Source organism: Heptranchias perlo, chromosome 29 (genome assembly GCF_035084215.1).
Source record: "Heptranchias perlo isolate sHepPer1 chromosome 29, sHepPer1.hap1, whole genome shotgun sequence".
In the NCBI taxonomy this organism is placed as follows: domain Eukaryota; kingdom Metazoa; phylum Chordata; class Chondrichthyes; order Hexanchiformes; family Hexanchidae; genus Heptranchias; species Heptranchias perlo.
This window is the reverse complement of record NC_090353.1, coordinates 37,020,518-37,040,533: the sequence shown is the minus strand read 5'-3', so window position 1 is coordinate 37,040,533 and position 20,016 is coordinate 37,020,518. Positions and strand designations below refer to the sequence as shown.

General features: G+C 49.3%; 1 protein-coding gene across 1 annotated transcript; it reads left to right on the top strand.

Moving 5' to 3' along the window:
- Nucleotides 1-751: 751 nt before the first annotated feature.
- crlf1b (cytokine receptor-like factor 1b) lies at nt 752-19,887 on the top strand. The gene is made up of 9 exons (XM_067968568.1): nt 752-1,334; nt 8,226-8,504; nt 10,193-10,322; nt 11,659-11,828; nt 13,234-13,391; nt 16,920-17,088; nt 17,808-17,986; nt 18,516-18,552; nt 19,667-19,887. The coding sequence occupies exons 1-9, from the start codon at nt 1,271-1,273 to the stop codon at nt 19,681-19,683; spliced, it is 1,203 nt and encodes a 400-aa protein (XP_067824669.1). The 5' UTR covers nt 752-1,270; the 3' UTR covers nt 19,684-19,887.
- The last annotated feature ends 129 nt before the right edge of the window (nt 19,888-20,016 follow it).

The following is a 20,016-nucleotide window of genomic DNA, read 5'->3' as shown; positions in this document are numbered from 1 at the left end:
CAAACACTCCCAGGGCAGGTACAGCACGGGTTAGATACAGAGTAAAGCTTTCCATTGGGTGCGCTTACACTGGCTTCAGGTGCAAGACCGTCATTTTTCAGTGATTTCAATTCAGTCACCCACCTCCGGATTGCAGGTTATATCAGAGAGTGTTACAGTGAGGGGTGCGGGTTATTTCAGAGTGTTACAGTGAGGGGTGCGGGTAAATCAGAGTGTTACAGTGAGGGGTGCGGGGTATATCAGAGTGTTACAGTGAGGGGTGTGGGTAAATCAGAGTGTTACAGTGTGGGGTGTGGTGTATATCAGAGTGTTACAGTGAGGGGTGTGGTGTATATCAGAGTGTTACAGTGAGGGGTGTGGCTTATATCAGATGGTGTTATTGTGAGGGATGAGGATTATATTAGATAGTGCTACAGTGAGGGGTGCAAGTTATATCAAACAGTGTTACATTGAGGGGTGTGGGGTATATCAGAGAGTGTTACAGTGAGGAGTGCGGGTTATATCAGCAGTGAGGGGTGTGGATTATATCAGCAGTGAGGGGTGCGGGTTATATCAGAGTGTGACAGTGAGGGGTGTGGATTATAGCAGAGGAGAGTGTGGCTCCTGCGTAGATGCCTAGAAGTGTTGAATGAAAGTGGAAGGGTGATTCCGGGAAGCTGGATGCTGTTTACTGTCCCATTAAGACTTCCCGTGACCCATTCACCAATATACAGAGTGAGTCATTGCTTAACCATTGACACTAGCTGAGGGATCGGCTCCTAACAAACTCGTAGTCTGACTGGAATCGCAGGCACCCAGGCTAATTACAGGAAGGATTATTCATCCTCTTCAATGAGCCGAACACAAGAGGCGTAATTGTGCAGAGAGCAAGCGAGCTTTTTCAGAGAAGTGAAGGCTGAGAGACTGGAGGGGGTTTGAAGGGTGGGGCTGTGCAAGGATCAACTTGTCACATCCCAGTCTGAAAGGTAGAAGACGAAGAACACTCTCGCAGACGGAGCACAGACTGTGAACACTCTCGCAGACGGAGCACAGACTGTGAACACTCTCGCAGACGGAGCACAGACTGTGAACACTCTCGCAGACGGAGCACAGACTGTGAACACTCTCGCAGACGGAGCACAGACTGTTAACACTCTCGCAGACGGAGCACAGACTGTTAACATTTTCTTGCAGAAGCGTCTACTTCAGTAAGAGTCAGAGAGAAGATACTCTTGTCTTTTTGTAGCATTTGTCAGACAATCTCTTTAGAATCGGGCAGAGCAGTGGATATATGGCATCTTTCCTTCATTTCTTTCTTTCGTTCTGTCTGATGAAGCCGGTTTTGTGCTCAACACGTAAGTATCACGTTGAAAACCAATTGAGAAAGTGAAGTTTTGAATGGCATGGAGATGACACGAGGGGTTAAACACAAGCAGCACTGGATCCAGAGGGACCGGTGTGAACTGTGCGAGGGGTTAAATTCTGGCCGCACTGGATCCAGAGGGGTCAGTATGAACCGTACTGGCCCACTGTACCTTAGGTGGGTTTTTTTTTTCTCTCAACTAATTTCTTGAATCCAGTCGTGATTTAAGTTACAAATCGTAGAAGTTGCAATTCCTGTTAAATTTCATCCTCCATCATCGTTCAGCCGTGCCCCTTGGCCGTGTGCTGTTTACAGGAGTTTGAGAGGGTCTTAAAGTGTTTATAATTTCACATCTTAAATGTGTTTCTTTCTCTTTGTGTAATTAGTGGATGGTTGAATTCATGATGTGGAGAGAGAGAGAGAGTGCAAGAAAAGGGAGAGAGAGAATGACAAAGAAAAGGGAACTGGGGAGGGAAATACATAAATCTGACAGACAGATAGAAAAGATAAAGAATGTGGTCGGGCGAGAACGAAAATGGAGGACACTCCAAAAAGCTGAAAAGTAGAAAGGGAGTGAAATAAAAGGAGGAATTAGTGGGGGCCTCGGGGGCCTGGCTGACACCTCTTGATCGGACACAGATCGGTGAGAGGCTCCTGTCAGTGTTGAATGATTCCCTCTCCAGAGATGAGAGGAAATCAGCGAGGACCTGCCGTTACACAGCTTGGAATGTGCCAGAAGCCTGTGAAAGCTGGCTGCCTTGGCCGTTGGAGTCGGTACCTCAGATCGCTCGTTAGGCAATTGGTGCGGGGGGAGAGAGGGAGGGGACAACTCTTGGAGCAGTGTCCCGCTGATTCCCATCTTCCCCGATTCACTCCTCCGCTACAGGCTTCTCCAGGAGGGAGCAGGTTTTTTTCCTACCATTTTATTCTACACTGTCCCATCAAACACTCCCAGGGCAGGAACAGCACAGGTTAGATACAGAGTAAAGCTCCCTCTACACTGTCCCATCAAACACTCCCAGGGCAGGTACAGCACGGGTTAGATACAGAGTAAAGCTCCCTCTACACTGTCCCATCAAACACTCCCAGGGCAGATACAGCACGGGTTAGATACAGAGTAAAGCTCCCTCTACACTGTCCCATCAAACACTCCCAGGGCAGATACAGCACGGGTTAGATACAGAGTAAAGCTCCCTCTACATTGTCCCCAGACACGGGCTACTCTAAAGTAAAAATACTAAATTGGAGGAGGGCCAATTTCAGTGGGATGAGAACAGATCTGGCCCGGGTAAATTGGAATCAAAAATTGGCAGGCAAAATTGTAATTGAACAGTGAGCAGCCTTTAAAGAAGAGATGGTTTGGGTACAGTCTGGGTACATTCCTATGAGGGGGAAAGGTAGGGCAACTAAAGCCAGAGCTCATTGGATGACAAAAAAGATAGTGAGTAAAATGAAGCAGAAAAAAGGAGCGTATGACAGATGTCAGGTTGATAACACAAGTGAGAACCAGGCTGAATATAGAAAGTTCAGAGGGGAAGTGAAAAAGGAAATGAGAGGGGCAAAGAGAGAGTATGAGAATAGACTGGCGGGAACATAAAAGGGAATCCAAAAGTCTTCTACAGGCATGTAAGCAGTAAACGGGTAGTAAGAGGAGGGGTGGAGAAGATTAGGGACCATGAAAAAGATCTACTCATTGAGGCAGAGGGCATGGCTGAGGTACTAAATGAGGACTTTGCATCTGTCTTTACCAAGGAAGAAGATGCTGCCAGAGTCTCAGTAAAGGAAGATATAGTTGAGATACTGGATGGGCTAAAAATTGATAAAGAAGAGGTACTAGAAAGGTTAGCTGTACTTAAAGTAGATAAATCACCCGGTCCGGATGGGATGCATCCTGAGGGAAGTAAGGGTGGAAATTGCAGAGATACTGGCCATAATCTTCCAAACATCTGTAGATACGGGGGGTGGTGCCAGAGGACTGGAGAATTGCAAATGTTACACCCTTGTTCAAAAAAGGGTGTAAGGATAAACCCAGCAACTACAGGCCAGTCAGTTTAACCTCGGTGGTGGGGAAACTTTTAGAAACAATAATCCGGGACAGAATTAACTGTCACTTGGACGAGTGTGGATTGATTAGGGAAAGCCAGCACGGATTTGTTAAAGGCAAATCGTGTTTAACTAACCTGATAGAATTTTTTGATGAGGTAACAGAGAGGGTAGATGAGGGCAATGCAGTTGATGTGGTGTATATGGACTTTCAAAAGGCGTTTGATAAAGTGCTGCACGGTAGGCTTATCATCAAGATTAGTGCCCATGGAATAAAGGGGGCAGTAGCAACATGGATACAGAATTGGCTAAGGGACAGGAAACAGAGAGTAGTGATGAACGGTTGTTTTTTGGACTGGAGGGAGGTGTACAGTGGGTGTTCCCCAGGGGTCGGTGCTGGGACCACTGCTTTTCTTGATATATATTAATGACTTGGACTTGGGTGTACAGGGCACAATTTCAAAATTTGCAGATGACATAAAATTTGGAAGTGTAGTAAACAGTGAGGAGGATAGTGATAGACTTCAAGAGGATATAGACAGGCTGGTGGAATGGGCGGACACGTGGCAGAAGAAATTTAATGCAGAAAAATGCGAAGTGATACATTTCAGTAGGAAGAATGAGGAGAGGCAATATAAACTAGAGGGCACAACTTTAAAAGGGGTTCAGGAACAGAGAGATCTGGGGGTATATGTACACAAATCATTGAAGGTGGCAGGGCAGGTTGTGAAAGTGGTTAAAAAAGCATACGGGATCCTGGGCTTTATAAATGGAGGCATAGAGTACAAAAGCAAGGAAGCCATGGTGAACCTTTATAAAACACTGGTTCGACCTCAACTGGAGTATTGTGTCCAGTTCTGGGTACCGCACTTTAGGAAAGACATGAAGGCCTTTGAGACGGTGCAGAAAAGATTTACTAGAATGATTCCAGGGATGAGGGGCTTTAGTTACGTGGATAGACTGGAGAAGCTGGGATTGTTCTCCTTGGAACAGAGAAGGTTGCGAGGAGATTTGATCGAGGTATTCAAGATCATGAAGGGTCTAGACAGAGTAGATAGAGAGAAACTGTTCCCATTGGTGAAAGGGTCAAGGATCAGAGGACATAGATTTAAGGTGATTGGCAAAAGAACGAAAGGTAATATGAGGAAAAACTTTTTTACACAACGAATGGTTAGGATCTGGAATGCACTGCCCGAGGGGGTGGTGGAGGCAGATTCAATCATGGCCTTCAAAAGGGAACTGGATAAGCACTTGAAAGGAAAAACTTTGCAGGGCTACGGGGATAGGGCGGGGGAGTGGGTCGAGTCGGATTGCTCTTGCATAGAGCTGGCATGGACTGGATGAGCCAAATAGCCTCCTTCCGTGCTGTAACTTTTCTATGATTCTATGATTCTGAACATTCCCATGGTAGGTACAGCACGGGTTAGATACAGAGTAAAGCTCCCTCTGCACTGTCCCATCAAACACTCCCTGGGCAGGTACAGCACGGGTTAGATACAGAGTAAAGCTCCCTCTACACTGTCCCATCAAACACTCGCAGGGCAGGTACAGCACGGGTTAGATACAGAGTAAAGCTCCCTCTACACTGTCCCATCAAACACTCCCAGGGCAGGTACAGCACGGGTTAGAGACAGAGTAAAGCTCCCTCTACACTGTCCCATCAAACACTCCCAGGGCAGGTACAGCACGGGTTAGATACAGAGTAAAGCTCCCTCTACACTGTCCCATCAAACACTCCCAGGGCAGGTACAGCACGGGTTAGATACAGAGTAAAGCTCCCTCTACACTGTCCCATCAAACACTCCCAGGGCAGGTACAGCACGGGTTAGATACAGAGTAAAGCTCCCTCTACACTGTCCCATCAAACACTCCCAGGGCAGGTACAGCACGGGTTAGATACAGAGTAAAGCTCCCTCTACACTGTCCCATCAAACACTCCCAGGGCAGGTACAGCACGGGTTAGATACAGAGTAAAGCTCCCTCTACACTGTCCCATCAAACACTCCCAGGGCAGGTACAGCACGGGTTAGATACAGAGTAAAGCTCCCTCTACACTGTCCCATCAAACACTCCCAGGGCAGGTACAGCACGGGTTAGATACAGAGTAAAGCTCCCTCTACACTGTCCCATCAAACACTCCCAGGGCAGGTACAGCACGGGTTAGATACAGAGTAAAGCTCCCTCTACACTGTCGGAGCAGCCAGTACAACCTGGGGACCTTACTGTGAGTAAACAGTGAAAGATTGTTTCTACTGGTGGGTGAATGGGGAACTAGGGAAGAGAAATCAAGGATTCTCACTGGAAGAATCAAGGGGGAAGGTTCTTGAACTGAGGGCTATTAGACCATGGGAGGCTTCATCACAAGTGGCTATTGAGGCAGAGAGTAAAACATAATTTAAAAGGGAATGGTGATACATATTTTAAAAGGAGGAATATAAAAGTATCTGAAGGGAATGGGGTCACAGGAGGGAGGGCCAGCATCGGGGGACGAATGGCCTCCTCCTGTGCTGTAATTTCTGTCATTCTATGAAAACTCTCCTTTATTGAGTCGGAGCTCAGGGAATGGTTTAGAAATGTTGGTGCTGAGCTGAGTTCAGGACGATGTGCCCTGTGAAAAGTGCCTCAAACACTGAGTCCCCTGCCCTTGATGCGATCTCTCGGTTTAGTTCAGGTCAGCCTGTGCCCCCCGGTTTTGACGTGTGAAGTCCGAGCACAGATCGGCTCTGACTCAGCCTCCCAGTTCAGAGTTGTCATCTTCACATAGGAATGGAGTCCAAGCAGATAGGGAGAGAGATGGAGCCTGTTAAACGTGGCATTGACTGGGAGCCTGACCACTCCTTGTGCAGTGCAGGGGATTCTGGCTCTAGTTTCAGGGTGAATATCAGTGGATTATAGAATTACTACTAGTTACTGGTAAAATATTAGGGCATTATACCTATTACTACCAGTTTCATATGGACTATCAGTGAGTTATTGTATTACTGTTGGTTAGGAGGGGAATCTGAGTGTTACCAGTATTACTATTAGTTACTGGTGCAATATCAGTGAGTTACCATTAGTTACTGATGGAATCAAAGTTCCTTTCACCTCTGGTTTCCCCCTGCGAATCACTCCCCCACTTTTGAATCCCCCTCTGCCCCCAGCCCTCCGTTTCCCCATTTCCCCGATCTCTGTTTCCCCTCTTCCCCAACCTCCATTTCCTCACCTTCCATTTCCCATCCCTCGCTTTTCTCTCCCTCCATTTCCCCCTCCCTCCGTTTCCCCTCCCTCCGTTTCCCCTCCCTCCGTTTCCCCACCCTTCATTTCCCCTCTTCCCTGCCCTTGGTTTTCCCTCCCTTGGTTTCCCCTCCCACGGTTTCCCCTCTCCCCCGCTCTCCCCTCTCCCCCGCTCTCCCTTCTCCCCCGCTCTCCCCTCTCCCTCCTCCCTCCCCTCTCCCCCCCTTCTCCCCCGCTCTCCCTTCTCCCCCGCTCTCCCTTCTCCCCCGCTCTCCCCCGCTCTCCCCTCTCCCCCGCTCTCCCCCCCTTCTCCCCCCTCCCCCGCTCTCCCCTCTCCCCCGCTCTCCCCCACTCTCCCCTCTCTCCCACTCACGGGGGGCCTCCTGGTTCTCGGAACTTCTCACACTCGAGCTGGTGGCACGAAACCATGAGCAAAAATACTCGGCCGCAAGGGTCCCGACCTTTAGACGGTAAATGCAGTAACATTTGCTGACATCATGTAATCGGAAATCCCATGATCAGACGTCACCTGATCAAACCTCCAGGAATACTTCCAACCAGAGTTGGCAACCTCTATCCTCAGCCTGAGAACAGCAGGCCCAAGGGCATCAGGGCGATACTTTCCACTCCCCCAACATCAACCAGCTCGTGGCCTCTCTGACTGAGGTTGCCAGTTTAGTGCTGAATTCGGGGCAGTTTTGTACAGGAACATGAATTGGAACTCCCCAAACTCATTTCAAGTACAGAGAGAACTTGCATTTATACAAATCTTTCACAACCTCAGGACGTCCCAAAGTGCTTCACAGCCAATGAAGAACTTTTGAGATGTAGTCATTGTTGAACTGGAGGGAAACCCGGTCTGTTTTTAAGTGGGATGCTCACAGCCAGCTAAAACCAGCAGTTTATGCTGATTTAAACCTTGTCCCAGAAGTGAAAAGGAGAGTTTTGGGAGCAGACTTAACCCACTGCACCACGCAGACCTCCTCCCAAAACTCTCCTCTTGGAAGCGGAGTTGAATTTAGCCTCTGATCTAACACCAGGCGACAGTCTACTCCCTGCTTTTAACCCCAAAGGAACTAACTCATTCTGTTACTGATCTCAACCTCGACCTTGCTGTGTCGGAGAATGGGGTGGGGGATGGGGGGGAGCAGAGTTCTGAGAATCCTAGGCTTCATTCCCAGTCTGTGCCTTTCGCTGATCTCACTCAGGACAGCAGTGAGGAGGGGGAGGTGATAAAGGAGCCATAACCGGGCTCAGTATCAGAATGGACTACCACCCAGGAACGTGTGTGTGAATGGACGACACAACAATAACAATTTGCATTTATATAGCGCCTTTAACATAATAAAACGTCCCAAGGCGCTTCACAGGAGCGATTATCAAACAAAATTTGACACCGAGCCACATAAGGAGATATTAGGACAGGTGACCAAAAGTTTAGCGAGGCGAAGAGGTTTAGGGACATCCTGAGGCGCTATATAAATGCAAATCTTTCTTTTACTAGAGAATTGTGGACCTGTACGCCAACTTTCAGGAAGGGAGGGAGGAGAGTTAGGAAGGAAATGGGGGGGGGGGAGATTCTGCCTTCTCACGTTTTAAGGGGTTCCTTCTCCTTCCTTTGCAGCGCTGGGCGCGGTCGTGCCACAGGATCCGATTCTGACAATAGGTGCGTCGCTGACCGCGACCTGCGTTGTAATCTCTGAGGCCAACGTCGACTCCCGAGACCTCTACTGGACGTTGAACGGCAAGGGGCTTCCCTCGGAGCTGTACACCCTGGTGAACAGCAGCGCACTGAGGGTGACCGTACGCGGCCTGAACGGATCGCGGCAACAGTCCGGTGACAACCTGGTGTGTCACCGAGCGGACGGCAGGATTCTGGCCGGGTCCTGTCTCTACGTGGGTCGTAAGTTGCTCCCAGCCAGTCTTGCACCTGTGACTCCGCTGGTACCAGGACACTATCCGACACAACACGAGTGTACTGTGAACGTGTGTGCGTGTTCACGCTTATTTGTGAGTGTGCAAATGTGCGCTCAAGCATATCGATGTGTGTGTGTGAGCTGAGCTTCCGACCCCATATCCTCTCCATCACAAAGACCGTCTACTTTCACCACCGTAACATCGCCCGTCTCTGGCCCTGCTCAGCCTATCTGCTGCTGAAACCTTTACACATGCTTTTTGTTATCTCCGGACTCAACTGTTCCACTTTCCTGGCCGGCCTCTCACCTTCCACCCTCCATAAACAAGAGATCATCCAAAACTCTGCTGCGCTGTATCCTAACTCGCACCAAGTCCCGTTCACCCATCACCCCCTGTGCTCACTGACCTACATTGGCTCCCAGTCCAGGAAGGCCTCGATTTTAAAATTCTCATTCTTGTTTTCAAATCACTCCATGGCCTCGCCCCTCCCTATCTCTGTAACCTCCTCCAGCCCTGCAACTCTCCGAGATCTCTGCGCTCCTCCAATTCTGGCCTCTTGCACGTCCCCGAGTTTCTTCGCTCCACCATTGGCGGCCGTGCCTTCAGCTGCCTCGGCCCTAAGCTCTGGAACCCCCTCCCTAAACCTCTTCACCTCTCTCTCCTCCTTTAAGACCCTCCTTAAAATCTACCTCTTTGACCAAGCTTTTGGTCACCTGTCCTAATATCTCATGTGGCTCGGTGACAATTTTTGTTTGATAATCGCTCGTGAAGCACCTTGGGACGTTTTACTACGTTAAAGGCGCTATATAAATGCAAGTTGTTGTTGTATATGAATCCAAGTTGTGTGTGTGTGCACAGTAGGGGGTAGCAATTGGCCTCAGTGCCCCTGGAAGGGGAGGAGAGAGAGCAGGGGTCCCTGTTCCTGATTGCTATCTAGTGACTGCTGGAGAGTGCGAGTTGCAACAATCTATTGGCCGCTGGTCTGTACAGAGGCTGGTGCTCACCTGCCTCTCTCCTTTCTGGGAGTTGCCAACTCTGGTTGGACATATTCCTGGAGGTTTCATCACATGACCTCCTGCCTCCAACCGCCCCGCCCCCCACGTTCCTGCCATTGGTCGCCCGGCACGTCCATCTTCACGGTGCCCCGCCCCCACGGCCAATCGGAAAGCGAATAGTCTTTCCGTTACCCAATTGGATCATTCTTGACCATCAGTCAAACATCCATTTCCCCCCATCTCCGATATTTGAATAACTAATAAGCAAAAAAGTGTTCAAAGTAAATGGGACATTTTTTTGTAATGTCCCTGTGATTTCTCTCCAGAGTTGTTGGAAGCAGTGTCCTGGAGATCAATCTTTTAATTCCTGGAGACTCCAGGACAATCTTTGGAGTGTTGGCAACCCCTAGTCCTGCCCCGCCAAGAACAGGGAACGGGCAGGATGTGTTACAGGGGTCCAGTCATCTCAGCGGCCAACTGACCGCCTCTGAAACTGGGCAGGTCCCACTTCATAACTGGAGACTGGGACAGGCCAGGAGTCACCCTGACTGTTTCAGTAACTGTGAAGCTCTGGGTTTGAAATGGATTTGTTTTCAGTGAAATCAAGGCCGGGTCACGACTCCGCAGAGTTCAATGTCTGATTGTTTTTGTTCCCCCCCCTCCCCTCTCTCTCGTGCAGTGCCCCCCGAGAAACCCGCCAACATCACCTGCTGGTCCAAGAACACCAAGGATCTCACCTGCAAATGGAACCCGGGGGGAGAAGGCGAATCGTTCCTGCGTACAAAGTACACACTGAAATACAAGTTACGGTAAGGGAACACAGACATGTTACAGTGTTGATAAAGGGACTGAGAAAAGGAGTAGTAAACACAATACAATGTATCTTAAAAACTGAAGAGTAAAAGGGAACGATTCACTCCCGTCTGGCACTGTACGGCCCGTGTGTGTCTCAGTGTCAGCTCCTGTACATTGTACAGTACACAGTGGGTAAAAGGGAACGATTCACTCCCGTCTGGGACTGTACGGCCCCGTGTGTGTCTCAGTGTCAGCTCCTGTACATTGTACAGTACACAGTGGGTAAAAGGGAACGATTCACTCCCGTCTGGGACTGTACGGCCCCGTGTGTGTCTCAGTGTCAGCTCCTGTACATTGTACAGTACACAGTGGGTAAAAGGGAACGATTCACTCCCGTCTGGGACTGTACGGCCCCGTGTGTGTCTCAGTGTCAGCTCCTGTACATTGTACAGTACACAGTGGGTAAAAGGGAACGATTCACTCCCGTCTGGGACTGTACGGCACGTGTGTGTCTCAGTGTCAGCTCCTGTACATTGTACAGTACACAGTGGGTAAAAGGGAACGATTCACTCCCTTTTGATTCCTGGGTCTAATAGCTGATCTGAGATGACAGTGTTGGGTCTACAATTGGAATCAATGTCCCTGGGCTGGAGAGAGTGGGGGGGTGGCGGGGGAATCAGTGAGCGTTTGGACCCCTGATCGTGTTCTAGTAACCCCTATCAGATGGTGTATGTGGAATGGGGATGAGGTCAGGATCGGGCTAGGCTGTGATTCAGCTCGAGCAGAAATTAATTAAAGGAGACTGGCCTCTTGGGTCGGGGATTGGTGGCCGTTTGGATCCCAGCGAGAGTCACGCCGTCACAACAACAACTTGCATTTATATAGCGCCTTTAACGTAGCAAAACATCCCAAGGTGCTTCACAGGAGTGTCACTGGACAAAAATCGACACCGAGCCACACAAAGAGACAGGTGAGCAAAAGCTTGGTCAAAGAGGTAGGTTTTAAGGAGAGGAGGGAGGGGGTTGGGGAGGGAGGGGGGAGGAACCCAGGGGAAAAGAGGGGTAGTGGATATACACTTGAAAAGGAAAAAAGAGAAGGGGAGTGGCACTAATTAGATAGCTCTTTCAAAGAGCCAGCACAGGCGTGACGGGCCGAACAGCTGTAAGATGCTATGGGTAGGTCTTGACTTTCTGCGACAGTATAAGATGGGTGATAGCGAAATCAATGGAAATAAAATGGGGAGAGATGTAAAGGGAGCTGCCGATTCGCTATTGCACAGAGTCAGGTCCTAGTCCTGTGATTCTACAATAAACAGAGTGTGAAAAGCTGCCCCCCTATTGCTTCCCCCAGGTGGTACGGCAAAGAGAATGAGTGCCAGGAGATGGGCACAGCCGGACTGAACTCCTGCTACATCCCCAAGGATCTCGCTCTCTTCACTCCGTACGAAATCTGGGTCGAGGCGTCGAACAAATTGGGGTCTGCAGCTTCTGACATCATCTCTCTGGATATCCTGGACGTTGGTGAGAGATTCCCGTGTGGCGTCCTGTTATATGCACAGTTAGTGCTGGACACTCAGTCCTGTTACACACTCAGTCCTGTTCTGTAGTTGGGAGCGCGATTTAAAATGTCCTGTTACACACTTGGTCAGTGCTGGGACACTCAGTCCTGTTATACACACAGTCAGTGCTGGGACACTCAGTCCTGTTATACACACAGTCAGTGCTGGGACACTCAGTCCTGTTATATGCACAGTTAGTGCTGGGACACTCAGTCCTGTTACACACACAGTCAGTGCTGGGACACTCGGTCCTGTTATACACACAGTTAGTGCTGGGACACTCAGTCCTGTTATACACACAGTCAGTGCTGGGACACTCAGTCCTGTTATACACACAGTCAGTGCTGGGACACTCGGTCCTGTTATACACACAGTCAGTGCTGGGACACTCAGTCCTGTTATACACACAGTCAGTGCTGGGACACTCAGTCCTGTTATACACACAGTCAGTGCTGGGACACTCAGTCCTGTTATACACACAGTCAGTGCTGGGACACTCAGTCCTGTTATATGCACAGTTAGTGCTGGGACACTCAGTCCTGTTACACACACAGTCAGTGCTGGGACACTCGGTCCTGTTATACACACAGTCAGTGCTGGGACACTCAGTCCTGTTACACACACAGTCAGTGCTGGGACACTCAGTCCTGTTATACACACAGTCAGTGCTGGGACACTCAGTCCTGTTATACACAGTCAGTGCTGGGACACTCAGTCCTGTTATACACAGTCAGTGCTGGGACACTCAGTCCTGTTATACACAGTCAGTGCTGGGACACTCAGTCCTGTTATACACAGTCAGTGCTGGGACACTCAGTCCTGTTATACACACAGTCAGTGCTGGGACACTCAGTCCTGTTACACACACAGTCAGTGCTGGGACACTCAGTCCTGTTATACACACAGTCAGTGCTGGGACACTCAGTCCTGTTATACACAGTCAGTGCTGGGACACTCAGTCCTGTTACACACAGTCAATGCGGGGACACTCAGTCCTGTTATACACACAGTCAGTGCGGGGACACTCGGTCCTGTTATACACAGTCAGTGCTGGGACACTCAGTCCTGTTACACACAGTCAATGCGGGGACACTCAGTCCTGTTATACACACAGTCAGTGCTGGGACACTCGGTCCTGTTATACACACAGTCAGTGCGGGGACACTCAGTCCTGTTATACACACAGTCAGTGCTGGGACACTCAGTCCTGTTATACACACAGTCAGTGCTGGGACACTCAGTCCTGTTATACACACAGTCAGTGCTGGGACACTCAGTCCTGTTATACACACAGTCAGTGCTGGGACACTCAGTCCTGAAATACTCAGCACTAATGTACCCTCACAGCTGTTTATTGTTTGGAACAGTTACCACGGATGCACCGTTTGATGTTCAGGTGAATCGTGTCGGCGATCTCGAGGACCAGCTTAGTGTACGCTGGAGCTCGCCACCAGCACTGAAAGATTTCCTCTTTCAGGCCAAGTACCAGATCCGGTATCGAGTGGAAGACAGCTCAGAGTGGAAGGTAGTTCTGCCATTTTCTATAATCTTTCAGCGTTACTTCCCCAGGTAAATGGGGCTGAGGTACGGAGCAGCCGTGATCTAATTGAATGGCAGAACAGGCTGAAGGGGCTAAACGGCCTCCTCTATTTTCTATTTTCAACCCCCCCCCCCCAACCCCCGGAAAAGTCCTTCAGTGAATGTTGACACAAGAGGTGCTGTACGCAGTGCCCAACTCATTGTGCTAATGATTGGCTGGTTTAATCTCCCTCCCCAGATAATGGGGGCTTCTAGAAACCCCTCAGCACTGATTTTAGTTAATTAGAATATTAGTCTACACCCTAGCCAGAGCTTCAGGCGGGAGAAGCCCTTTGGCCCATCTAGCCCACCTACCCACACTATCCCCGTGGTGTATTTCAAATAACCCTGGATCCCATTTGTTGACCAGAATCTGTCCAGTTCCTTCTTGAAACCCAGTCAGGTTTCTTGTTCCTAACCTGTGCCTCATACTCCCCACTCTTTTAGTAAAAAACATCCTCCTGCATTTCCTATTTTCTTTTGTTTTCCTTAATTTGTAAATTTGACCCCTTGTGTTGTACACGGCAGAAAAAGTTTACTTGGATCCTATTTGTCCAAAGGTTCCATTATTTTAAACACATCTATCACATCCCCTTCCAGTCTCCTCTTCTCCCCCCCAACACCTCCCCCCACACAGAGGGCCGTGTAGGTGAATGGGCCAGTGTGTGAGACACTGACCAATGCTGGCGAGAAGGGCCCGAGCTCGATCCCCGCCTAGTGCTGGGGCACCAGAACTGGCCTTAGTGACCCGGGGTTAGGGGAGAGGAAATCAGCCGGGGTTCCAGCTCCTAATCACCATCCAGTGACTCCTGTCAGTGTGTGTGTGTGCTGCCTGTGACTGTGTATGTATGTGTGTGTGTATGTGTGTGTGTATGTGCGTGTGTGAGCGCGTGTATATTTATGTGTGAGTTGGCGGGTATGTGTGAATGTGCGTGTGTGTGTGTGTGCACGTGGATATCAGACGAGATCAGGAGTGAGCTCAGTTGTGATGCCTCCTGTGGTCCAATATCCTGCTGACACTCAGGCTCATACACTGAGGATGCGCACTTGGGTGAGGTACCAGGAGGGGCAGGGTTAGCTTTGACAGTCCAAGGAGGAGCAGGTGGTGCGGTGAGTGGGGATGGAGTCCTGGGCCAGCACTGAGACTGGTCACTTCAGTCTCATAGGAACAGCAGGAGGCCATTCAGACCCTCGAGCCTGTTCATAGAATCATAGAAGGTTATGGCACAGAAGGAGGCCATTTGGCCCATCGTGTCTGTGCTGGTCGAAAAGAGCTATCCAGCTTAATCCCACTTTCCAGCACTTGGTCCGTTGCCCTGTAGGTTATGGCACTGCAAGTGCACATCCAAGTACTTTTTAAATGAGTTCAGGCAGTGAGTTCCAGACCCCTGCCGCCCTCTGGGTGAAAACATTTCTCCTCAGCTCCCCTCTAATCCTTCTACCAATTACTTTAAATCTATGGCCCCCTGGTCACTGACCCCTCTGCTAAGGGAAATAGGTCCTTCCTATCCACTCTATCTAGGCCCCTCATAATTTTATACACCTCAATTAAATCTCCCCTCAGCCTCCTTTGTTCCAAAGAAAACAACCCCAACCCATCCAATCTTCTCAGTTAAAATTCTCCAGCCCTGGCAACATCCTCGTAAACCTCCACTCTAGTGTAATCACATCTTTCCTGTAATGTGGTGACCAGAACTGTATGCAGTACTCAAGCTGCGGCCTAACCAATGTTTTATACAGTTCCAGCATAACCTCCCTGCTCTTATATTCTATGCCTCGGCTAATAAAAGAAAGAATCCCGTATGCCTTCTTAACCACCTTATCTACCTGTCCTGCTACCTTCAGGGATCTGTGGACATGCACTCCAAGGTCCCTCACTTCCTCTACACCTCTCAGTATCCTCCCATTTATTATGTATTCCCTTGCCTTGTTTGCCCTCCCCAAATGCATTACCTCACACTTCTCCGGATTGAATTCCATTTGCCACTTTACTGCCCACCTGACCAGTCCATTGATATCTTCCTGCAGTCTACAGCTTTCCTCCTCACTATCAACCACACGGCCAATTTTTGTATCATCTGCAAACTTCTTAATCATGCCCCCTACATTCAAGTCCAAATCATTAATAATATATACCACAAAAAGCAAGGGACCAAGTACTGAGCCCTGCGGAACCCCACTGGAAACAGCTTTCCAGTCACAAAAACACCCGTCGACCATTACCCTTTGCTTCCTGCCATCGAGCGAATTTTGGATCCAATTTGCCACTTTTCCTTGGATCTCATGGCCGTTCACTTTTTTGACCAGTCTGCCATGTGTCAAAAGCCTTGCTAAAATCCATGTAGACTACATCAAATGCATTACCCTCATCAACCCTCCTTATTACCTCCTCAAAAAATTCAATCAAGCTAGTCAGACATGACCTTCCCTTAACAAATCCATGCTGACTGTCCTTGATTACTCCATGCCTTTCTAAATGACAGCTTATCTTGTCCCTCAGAATTGATTCCAATAATTTGCCCAGCACCGAGGTTAGACTGACTGGCCTATAATTACTCGGTCTATCCCTCGCTCCCTTTTTAAACAATGTTACAACGCTAGCAGTCCTCCAATCCTCCGGCACCACGCCTGTAGCCAGGGAGGATTGGAAAATGATGGTCAGAGCCTCTGCTATTTCCTCCCTTGCTTCTTTTAACAGCCTGGAATACATTTAATCCGGGCCTGGCGATTTATCTACTTTCAAAGCTGCTAAACCCTTTAATGCTTCCTCTCTCACTATGTTTACCCCATCCAATATTTCACACTCCTCCTCCTTAACTACAATATCTGCATCGTCCCCTTCTTTTGTGAAGACAGATGCAAAGTATTTATTAAGAACCATACCCACCTCTTCCGCCTCCACACGTAGGTTACCTTTTTGGTCTCTAATAGGCCCTACTCTTTCCTTAGTTATTCTCTAGCTCTTTATGTATTTATAAGAGATCTTTAGGTTTTCCTTGATTTTACTTGCCAATATCTTTTCATGCCCTTCTTTGCTTTTCTGTTCCGCCATTCAATTTGATCATGGCTGATCTGTATCTTAACTCCATTTACCCGCCTTGGTTCCGTAACCCTTAATCCCCTCACCCAACAAAAATCTATCAATCTCAGCCTTCAGAGCTCCAAGTGACCCCCAGCCTCAACAGCTTTTTGGGGGAGAGAGTTCCAGATTTCCTCTTCCCTTTGTGTGAAGAAATGCTTCCTGACATCACCCCTGAACGACCCAGCTCTAATTTTAAGGTTATTCCCCCTTGTTCTGGACTCCCCACCAGAGGAAATAGTTTCTATCTACCCTATCAAATCCTCTAACCAACTTGAACACCTCAATTGGATCACCCCATAAGCTTCTAAACTCGAATGAATACAAGCCTCGTCGATGCAAGCTGTCCTCATAATTTAACCCTTTATTCCCCCCTCCCCCCCTTTCTCATTGCAGGTTGTGGATGACATTGGAAATCAGACCTTGTGCCGACTGGCTGGGCTAAGACCGGGCACCGTGTACTTTGTGCAGGTGCGTTGTAATCCCGTCGGCATTTATGGCTCAAGGAAAGCTGGGATCTGGAGTGACTGGAGCATCCCCACGGCTGCCTCCACTCCTCGAAACGGTGAGTGTGTCGCCACACCTGGTTGTTGAATCCCTTATCCATGCCTTTCTTACCTCCAGTATTCTACTGCCCTCCATTGTGTGTGAGCATTCGACAGAAAGGTAAAACTCTGGAACTCAGACTCACTGCACAGAAGGATCCCGATATTCAGCACTAGATTCACAGCAAACCTCAGAGAGGCCAAATGATGGCATAAGGAAAAATGTCCAGTATCTAACCCATACTGTACCTGCCCTGGGAGTGTTTGATGGGACAGTGTAAAGGGAGCTTTACTCTGTATCTAACCCGTGCTGTACCTGCCCTGGGAGTGTTTGATGGGACAGTGTAGAGGGAGCTTTACTCTGTATCTAACCCGTGCTGTACCTGCCCTGGGAGTGTTTGATGGGACAGTGTAGAGGGAGCTTTACTCTGTATCTAACCCGTGCTGTACCTGCCCTGGGAGTGTTTGATGGAACAGTGTAGAGGGAGCTTTACTCTGTATCTAACAGGACCCGTGTCTCTGTAAGAAGACAGGACACTAACACCTGTGCTTTGGGGTCTCTTACGACAGCTGTCATATGTAAACAATTTTACAACACCAAGTTATAGTCCAGCAATTTTATTTTAAATTCACAAGCTTTCGGAGGCTTCCCCCTTCCTCAGGTGTCATAGTGTTGATTTTCAGTGCAGCATCCTTGCTCAAACAAGATAAACAGTGATATTCCTCCGTGTTTCCGCAGAGAGAGCCAGTGGCACGTGTTACCAGAAGAGTGGGGAGAGTGGCTCGAACCTGAGGCGTGAGCTGAAGCAGTTCTTTGGCTGGGTGAAGAAGCATGCCTACGGGTGCACAGCCCTGAACATCAAACTGTACGACCAGTGGCGCGTGTGGCTCCAGAAATCCCACAAGACACGGAACCAGGTACCGGAACGGATCACATTTTACTCACGAGTCCTTGCCTGGGAATTTATCAACGAGTTGGCGTGGAGGCACAATCTGGTACTGGCACAGAGCGCGGTGCAGGCTCCGTCTGGTACCGGCACAGAACATGGTGCAGGCTCAGTCTGGTACTGGCACAGAGCGCAGTGCAGGCTCCATCTGGTACCGGCACAGAGTGCGGTGCAGGCTCCGTCTGGTACCGGCACAGAACACGGTGCAGGCTCCATCTGGTACCGGCACAGAGTGCGGTGGAACCATATTACATGAGTTTCGTCCTCCACTGGGTTTCAATGCTCAGACACACTGCAGTGAGGCACCGAGTGTGAAGGGAATGTGCTGCCGAGGGTGGGATTGGTGGGGGGATGTTCCCCCTTCTGGCCAGTGGGCTTCAGTGAAGGAAGAATGCAGGAGACTCCCCCTCCCCCGCCCCTTTTCCCGCACAAACCCAAATCCTCTGTAGGACCAGGTTTGCTGATTCTTCCATTTTTGATTTTTCTTTTTCTTCCCACAGAACCAAGAAGTCGCTGTTTTCATCGGTTCGCAGGAAGGTAAGTGAGATCGAGCTGAACGAGTGAGCGATCGTTTTGAACGAGAGGTTAACAGCAGGCACCCTAAGTGACTGGTATGTCAACGCACACTCTTTAGTAACCAGGTAATGGGAGGTGCAGTCACTGTATCAGGAGGGCAGGCCCCTTTAAGACTGATTTAAAGTGAAATGAAGGCAGGTGATATCATCTCAGGCCTCAGCGTTTGAGTTCCCAGCAGTCAAATCTTCAGCGCAACTTTACCCTGAGGTTCAGTTTCACTAAAGCCCTTACCCCACAGTTGCATCAAAACTATTTTCAATGTTTGCATTTATTGCTGTGCAGAACTGATCATTAATATACATGAGAAAATCTCTTTACACTGAGCTGTCAGTCTGTTGGCCTGAGACTGTATCTCTGCCTCTCCTTCTGCTCATCTCTCTCTCACCATCAAGACTATCTGTAGGGGTTGCCAACTCTGGTTGGACATATTCCTGGAGGTTTATCACATGACCTCCCACCTCCACATTCCCGCCATTGGACGCCCGACACGCCCATCCTCATGGTGCCCCGCCCCCACATTCTTGCCATTGGACGCCCGACACGCCCATCCTCACGGTGCCCCGCCCCCACATTCCCGCCATTGGACGCCCGACACGCCCATCCTCACGGTGCCCCGCCCCCACATTCCCGCCATTGGACGCCCGACACGCCCATCCTCACGGTGCCCCGCCCCCACATTCCCGCCATTGGACGCCCATCCTCACGGTGCCCCGCCTTCCCACGGCCAATCAGAAAGCAAACAGACCCTTTGTTACTAAATTTGATGATTCTTGACTGTCAGTCAAACAGACTTCTTTCCCGTCTCTGATATTTTAATAACTAATAAATTAAAGTTTTCACAGAAAATGTAAAAAAAATGTAATTTTTTTATTGTCCCTACGATTTTCCCCCCGGGTTTTTGCTCCCAGCAGCGTCCTGGAGATAAATCTTCAATTCCTGGAAACTCCAGGCCAATCCTGGAGGGTTGGCGACCCCTACTGTATGCCAATGAGAGGTTTTTCTGTCTCTCTCTCTCTATCTCGCCCTCTCTTTGCCCATCTGTCCTTTTCTGAACCCCATTTCCTTGGTTTTTCAGATACCCCTGGCCGGTAACTCCAGAGACGGGATGCATCCTCCGACAGGACAGGCCCCTTGGGGCCCACAGAAGGAGGATTTTCATCACACGGTGGCCTTTAACCCACAAACACGTGAAACAGTCACCACGAGAGTTCCCTGGTCCCCTTATACTCACGGAGCAGCTACAGACTGTATTACAGGTGTATTCATTCATTCTTCATAATAAAGATGTAGGAGATGGCTGAGTGGCACTGACCTTTCACCTCAGGAGTCTAAGGTCAAACACACCACAGAGGATGAAGGTCATTCCTCTTCAATTGCTGGTCAGTGTCCCATTTTAAATGAGTTTATTTTGCCTTTCCCAGAGGT